The sequence below is a fragment of the Solanum stenotomum genome, chromosome 5, assembly GCF_019186545.1.
Source record: "Solanum stenotomum isolate F172 chromosome 5, ASM1918654v1, whole genome shotgun sequence".
Lineage (NCBI taxonomy): Eukaryota > Viridiplantae > Streptophyta > Magnoliopsida > Solanales > Solanaceae > Solanum > Solanum stenotomum.
The window spans coordinates 597626-605247 of record NC_064286.1 but is presented as its reverse complement, the minus strand read 5'-3'; the positions used below and the strand labels follow the sequence as shown (position 1 = coordinate 605247).

The window sequence follows — 7622 nt, the reverse complement described above, 5'->3', positions numbered from 1 at the left end:
GGGTAAAAAAATTGAATTTAAAAACAAGCTTTAAATTATTATTTTTTTTGGGGGGGGTTGGTTGGGGGTAGGGACAAAATAAATTGATTTTTTCAACAATTTTTTTTTTTAATTGGAAGTTGGAAGAGAGTTTTGGAAAATGTTTTCCTTAAGTTTTGAAGGGAAGTCATTTTCCTTAAATTTGAGGAAAATGAGTTGATTTGGAAAACATTTTCCAAAACATTTAACCCAACCAAACATGAGAAAATTGGAAAACATTTTCCGGAAAATGTTTTCCTTCATACCAAACACACCCTTAGTGACACATTTATTAAAGACGACACGTGAAGTAATCAAGTTCCCCAATTTATATGAGTTGCAACTTGAATCTCTGAAATGCCTGACTCACATTTGCAGTGACACTGTCGAGCGGATTGAGTTCCCTCTGTTACGGGAAATGTGCTTTGCTGACTTACCTGAGTTCCAAAATTTCTGTCCTACAGCCAACAATGACTCAAATCCTCTTTTTGATGAAAAGGTTTGCTTCTTATCAGGAAAAAAAAAAACTTTTCTAAATATGAAACCAACTTATATTTTCAGTTTTTATAGCCCTACATAAAGTCAATTTTTTTTTTATCTTTCCTTATATAAAAGAATCAAATATACTCTTTTTGTCTAAAAAATTATTTGTTATTTAAAAAATTCATACCTTCTCACACGTGACTTTTTTCTATTGGGAAAAGGGTCAAAAATCCCCTTCAACTTTGTTTTATTGGTTGATATTTTTGACTCTTTTTCATATATCTTTTGTATGCAAAAAATATGGGACATCTAAGATAAATTTTAAAAGTAGATGAGTGAAACCCAAATTATTCATTGAATCAAAGGGAAAATGGGTAAATATACCACTCAACTTTGGGATTTAGAGCATATACATCTCTCGTTAATAAAGTGGTAAATATATACCTCCTGCATCTAATAAATGGGGGCATATTTACCCTTTTCGTTAACAAATCTATAGTTGTTTAATTAAAAATATATTTATAATAGTGATTTTTTAATTTCAAAAATGTCACGTGGCTTTCATAAATTATCTCACTCTTTTTTAACCCTCTAGGCCCGGCCCAAATGGAAAATAAGATGGTAATGTGTTTGAGATGTTTCAAAAACTTTTTTAAAATATGAAATCGTATACAATTTTTTTTATATATATATATTTGTGTTTTTAAAAATATATATATAAATGTTTGTAAGCAGTTTTGGCTTCTCCACTTATGACCTAGTGTTTTGTTCCATTGTATCTACAACAAAGTTTGATACTTGAGTGCACTTGCAGGTTTCTTGTCCCAACCTGGAAGAGTTACAGATCTGGGGGCTTAACAACATAAGTGCTCTATTCTCTTACCAACTTTCAACTAAATACTTCAGCAAACTTCAAAGATTGTTTGTATGGGATTGTGGAAAATTGAGAATCTTGATGTCTCCATCAGTGGCCAATGGTCTTCTGAATCTCCAAGTGTTATGGATACAAGGGTGTGAATCAATGAAAGAAGTGATCACAAAAGGAGAAGGAATCATGACCTTATTTCCTCGATTGGAAGAGCTGAGGCTTTGCGATCTGCCTGAGCTGAGGCATTTCTTTCTGACGAATAATGCTCTTGAATTCCCATTTCTCGAGGACGTAACTATTCGCGACTGCCTTGAAATGAAGACGTTTGTCCAACAGGGAATATCTGTGAGTACACCGATTCTCAAATGTGATGATGAGGTGAAAGTAGATGATCTGAATAAATGGATACAGCAGAGGTTCAATAACAAGGTATGTCTTATTCCGCTAGCTATATAAGTAATTGCTACATGATATTCTAATCAGGCTCTACTGCTCTTTTTCCGTTTTAGATACTTATTTAAGTTCATTAACTTTCTTTACCTTAATAAGCTGGTCATCTCTCTCTTCTTTAGCATTCTCTGTTTCCTGCAGGAACAAGAAGCTAGTGATGACGACGAAGCTGAACCTAGTCTGCCAGAAGTTAGTTAACAAGCAGAGGCGGATCAACATTATTGTAACCTATCGGTTATAGATCTTGTATATTTATTAGTAATATCTACAAAATAGTTGATTGTGATATAAACTTGAGGTCACTGCAGAACTCTGTAAACTATAAATTTGGATCCACCTGTGATTCTAAGTTCATCTTTCATTATATTTAACAACTAATATGTAGATTTATTTTCTCATGTCATCTTGCATTCTACATTGTTTTGAAAGATTGATCACATCACATGATGATTTTTTTGTTGGAATGAGTAAACCATTCCACCTTTTCCAGCATCCTTTCAGAGGTTGTCAAATCCGAGGATGATATGTCTGAGTAATTTATGGTTGGATGACATATCCATTACTGGCAAACTTCTCAATTTGGAAATTCTCAGCATCAGAGATTCTCAGTTAGAGGAGGTTCCAGTGGAGAAAGGAAAATTGAACCAATCTAATTTTGTTAAGAGTTTTTGAATAAGCATCGAGTACTTAAAAGGATTTCACCAGTGGTCTTATCAAGAACAGTTCGATTGGAGGAACTACATATCATGGGAGTAGAACATTGTAGTTACTCCACCTTGAGGGATCTGAAATCCTTATCGTGGTCGACTGCACTGACATTGTAGTTTGTAAAAGGTGTTCAGTGTGTGTAATCTTGAAATGAAAACTCTGTTGCCTTTCTTCTGTTGGTTAGGCATAATTGTATAGATTTTTACCTTGTTTAAATTTCTGTATTCGAATTATATAACGTAGTAACTAATTACCTTCAATGTTGTTTACTTCCAGGGCGTACAATCGCACCCCATCTAGTTTTATTATCAACCATCAATGTGCCCGAGTTCCCAAGACCTTGACCCTGGCAGATGGTCTGTTACAAGCTCTTTTTATTATTCCCGTTCACTATACTAGTGTGTTTGTAACTTTAACGGAGTTAGGATTTTGAGTTTATCAGTGTTGTATTCTAGAAAAGCAAGCATAGTAGATTCTGGATAAATTGTTTATACATATTAAGTGAATTTTTAAACACAAATACATGACAAAACCCATAGACAGGGTTGTAGCTCCGCCCCTGATGCCCAGTGAACAACTTAATGAGCTGTATACACAAATAGCTAAACAAACTATCTAAATCAACTTCATCATCAACAACAATTTCCTATTCTACATAAAACATAAATCATTCCCAGTTATATTATGATTTCGGATAAATAAAAAGACCTCCAGAACTCGATAAAAAATCATGATGACATGCAGCAACCACCACTATTCCCACCAGAATCCGAGTCCTGGCCAGGAACAATGATCCTGGTTCCCTTTAAAGATTGTGACTTCCCATAATCAGCTCCTGGAACTGCAATGAGCGTATTCTAGCTAATGATTTTATAAATTTCTGTTAAAACTGTCATGAATGCACCCTCGACGTTTGTGGATTGAAGAGCTGATGTTTCCATAAAGAAGAGATTTTCCCTTTCTGCGAATTCTTGAGCATCTTCAACTGGTACAGCTCGAAGACTTCCTAGATCACATTTGTTCGCGATGAACATTATAACTATGTTCTTGTCTGCATGACCTCTTAGTTCCTCCAGCCATCTAGCCATATGATCGAATGATTGGCGTTTTGTTAAGTCATAGACTAGCATCGCGCCAACTGCACCTCGATAATATGCACTTGTTACTGCTCTATACCTGAGAGAGAAATGAGAGATGATTCATTGAGTTACAACAATTACCAAATTGGCTATGCTGCTTTGACTCTTCGAAAGAGGATCCTTTGAAAGTAGAGCATTTTGGAGGATCCGACACGGGTGCGGTAATATTTTTCTCGAGAGTCCAAGCAACATAGCTTAACAAAAGGAAAATGTTAATGTGACATACAAAACTGGGATCTGGGGAGGTAATATGTATGCAGACCTTACCTCTATCTTTGCGGGGTAGAGTCGTAGAGAGGTTGTTTCGATAGGCCCTCGACTCAAAAGATATGAATTGTAAGACAAGTAGATACTTTGTACAATGATAGAAGCAAAAACTCAAGAAGAAACATACATATGAAAGTTTGAATCGCGATATAAATTAAAACACTCTTTAAGGAGATTTATCACAAAAACAAGAACGTCTCAAATATCTCAAACAAGTTGGGATCAACAATATGAATTCTAACTAATAACCATATTAAGCAATGAGTGAATACAGACTTCAACTACACCACAGGAGATTAACCTCTTAATCTCACTACAAGTAATAACTCTATTACAAGAAGAGCCAAAGCAATGTCTCCATTGCCCACTATATTAACTAACTTTAATTAGTATAGACTTAAATCACAAGACACATAATTAACTTTAATTGTGTTATATGTTTTCTTCACAAAAAGACTCAATGCGTTTCTTTAAAGATTGGAAACGAATGTTACAACTTCAGCATATTACAAGCATTTTCTTAACAACACTTCAACGACGCACTTGATAGCTCTATCAGGTCCCTTGAGGTGTATGTTTGAAAGCTTGAGTTTGTTGAAGACAAATTTCACCTTTTTGAATGAATAAATCTCTTCGTTGTTGTTTGTTGAATATATCAATCAACCAAGGATGTATTATCCACTAAACAAACAACCTCGTTCATTCTCATTGGAGAGTACACTGTCCTCGTTTTATGTGCTCACCAACCGCTGACAAGACATCTTTACAGTTGTTCACCATTTAAGCTTAGAGGAAAGCTATTCTACTTTGGACCAGGTCCCAGCGCTTTTAAGAACCATCAAAACACCGACATACTACACTTTCCGACGGAGCATGATCTTAAATTTTCATTTCTGAAGGAAGTGCAAATTGATGACTCCTGGAAATGAAGGCGTTTGGCCAACAGGGAATATATGTGAGTACACCGAGTCTTGAAAGTGTGAACAACGATGATGAGGTGAAAGAAGATGATTTGAATAAATGGACACAATAGAGGTTCACTTCTCAAGTTTGTCTTGTTTAACTAATTAACTCTAGTGCTAGGGCCCCTTTAGTCAAGCGCTAGCGCCTCTCTAGTGTATTAGTAATTTCTAGAAAATAGTTGATTGTGAACACACTTATGATAATTATATATAGACTTAAAGGCCACTGTAGGATTCTATAAACATTAAATTCTTTGAATCCACAAGTGGTTCTAAATTCTTCTTTCATTATATTTATAATAGCTAATATGTAGCTTTATTTTCTCATGACGTCTTGCATTCTTTGTCGTTCTGAAAGATTTTAATGAACACTTTTTAGGAGATGCTTGCTCGTCCATATTTAATTGAAGCATATATATATATATATATATCTAGCATCAGAAGAAAGCCTATAAAAGTTGTCTTATTGCTTGTGATGCGAATGTTATATTGTATTTTGGCTTAATATTGGGTCCGAAAGCTCTTTAATATTGAGATAAAAACATAATAGGTATACAATGTTGTGTTACCAATGCTTGAGAAGCCAAACTTTTGGCGTGCGGAGAGTGTTAAGCATCCACATTACTATATCAATAGCATTGATTTGTACTTGACAATAAAAGACACTGATAATGTAGGAGTTGTTTACACTGTCGGTATATACAAGTTAAATTCTTATTTGAAATGCCACACAGACGTGTGAGATTCTATCATTTCCTTCAATTTACGACTTCTCTTACCCTGGAATTTGTTGGCTTTTGTGTGTTTGATTAATATGCAGAAGATGCTTAAACACAAGTGCCAATAGTAGATACTAAATCACCATAAAACAATGGTGATGACGACGATGAATCTGAAGTTAGTGATGACGATGATGAATCTGAAGCTACCAATGGCGATGAATCTGAAGCTACCGAGTCTCGAAAGGGTGAACCATGATTTTGGTGTGATAACAATGAAGCCAAACCTAGGAAGGTAATGAGTATTCCATGAAATACTAGCTAGGAAGGTAATGAGTATTCCATGAAATAGTCCAAGTTAGATCCAACATCACCTAATACCTACACCGTTGTTTGTTGATTTTTGAAACAAGGGGCGGATCTTGAAGAAGCAGCTCGAGTAAAATGCTTGCGATGGAGGTAACAAGTAGAGGGGGATCAATATTATAATCCATGGATTCACTTGAACCAAACGGTTTTTGCCAAAAGACTTTGTATTTGTATCAGTAATTTCTTTAATTAGAAACTCTTTGATCGTGCGAAGGGTGTAAAACATCCCAAATTAGTTTCTGATTGATTTTGATTCAAGGACAATCTTTTACATGGTAGTATTGAAGTAGAGAAGTCCTAGTTTGGACACTCTTCTTTATTAATTACTTCTTACTTCTTTAATTAGAAATTCTTCAACAATTTCAGTTTTTTTCTGAAAATCTGGACAAATAAAGGTTAAACTAAGAAAGAAGCACTTCATAAATTAGAAAGCCACATTCTAATTTTCAAGTAATTAATTAATACTCATTGCTAACGGCTAATATTTAGAAGCTCCAAGCATTGTCTGCTCAAGACTATTGCCATGGTGCCTATGTCAGCTTGCACTTGCACACACGTTGGTGGATTCCACGGTGTATCAAGTTAAAGTGCCTTGTAACAAAATGTAACTATATCATGAAGCATTAATTTGTACTTGCAAGTAAAATATACGGATAATGTAAGAGTTGTTTACATTGCCAGTGCATACAAGTTAAATTCTTATTTGAAATGCCACTGAGACATGTGAGATTCTATCACTTCCTTCAATTTATGAGTAATACAAGGTCCCAACACAATAATAACTCCACGGTCAATACAAACTAGGAACATTGTGAAAGATATATTATCTGGCCTTTGGTTCCCATCAAAACACTCATCTTGATCTTAGTAGGCAGTGTAAGTGATGGGTCTTCGTCGAGCACAGAAGGAGCTTTGACCATGTGAAGGCTCTGCTCGAGCTCCTTTGTTGCTTTCTCTCTGCTCCTTGGCTTTCTTTCCTTTCATCCTGTATGATTTGCCAACTAATGTTATTAGCAAGAAAAGGCACCTGATAAATTAGAAGTAACGGAAATTAGTGAAACACGGTCTAAGGAACCTCTTTGTAATATATGTTTTTCAATTCTCGAACTATCATAGCACTTAAAAGTGGTTAGCCCTGCTTAAACAAGAAAGTATGCATTATAGCTTGATATTAACAAGTCCAAGATTTACGGGGATACTTATCTTGTGATTTCGTCATAGAAAACAATGAGTTCAGCAAATTAAGTACAATTAGATTGCCTGTAACATCCGACAATTGGAAGTGGCTTTGATGAAGCTTGAAATTCGGAAATAGTCATTTTGGGAAATTTTTTTTAAAAATCTGGAAATTCGGCTAAGTGTGGAAAAACATGAGTTTCTGGCCAACTTTGAGTAGTCGTAACTCCTAGCTCAGGATGATTTAGGAGTAGTTCCAGTTATGGTTGCGAAGTACTTGGAACGATCTTTCCAACGCCACCGAGTTTGCTCAATTACGAGTTCGTATGAGGGAGTTATGCCCTATAGAAGTTGGGCAGTTGGAAGGGATTTTCGTCCGGAAATTTAAGGGCATTTTGGTCCTTTCACAAATTATTTATTTTGAGCTCTTATTGTTGTATTAGGATGATCTTTGGATCATTTT

At 35.2% G+C, this 7622-nt stretch overlaps 2 protein-coding genes across 11 annotated transcripts in view; one reads left to right on the top strand and one right to left on the bottom strand.

Annotated features, from left to right (window-relative positions):
• Nucleotides 1-7622, bottom strand: part of LOC125865709 (probable ribosome biogenesis protein RLP24) — an 83387-nt gene that overhangs the window by 28110 nt on the left and 47655 nt on the right. The window contains exon 5 of one of the 3 annotated variants that reach the window (XM_049545933.1): nt 6793-6968. The exons of the other annotated variants lie outside the window; for them this stretch is intronic. Within the exon in view, the coding sequence (XP_049401890.1) occupies nt 6848-6968 (121 nt within the window). The 3' untranslated portion in view covers nt 6793-6847. Of the gene's footprint in view, nt 1-6792; nt 6969-7622 lie in introns of those variants that run through there. 3 annotated transcript variants of the gene reach the window in all.
• Nucleotides 1-7622, top strand: part of LOC125865704 (probable disease resistance protein At4g27220) — a 91458-nt gene that overhangs the window by 39584 nt on the left and 44252 nt on the right. The window lies entirely within an intron of this gene.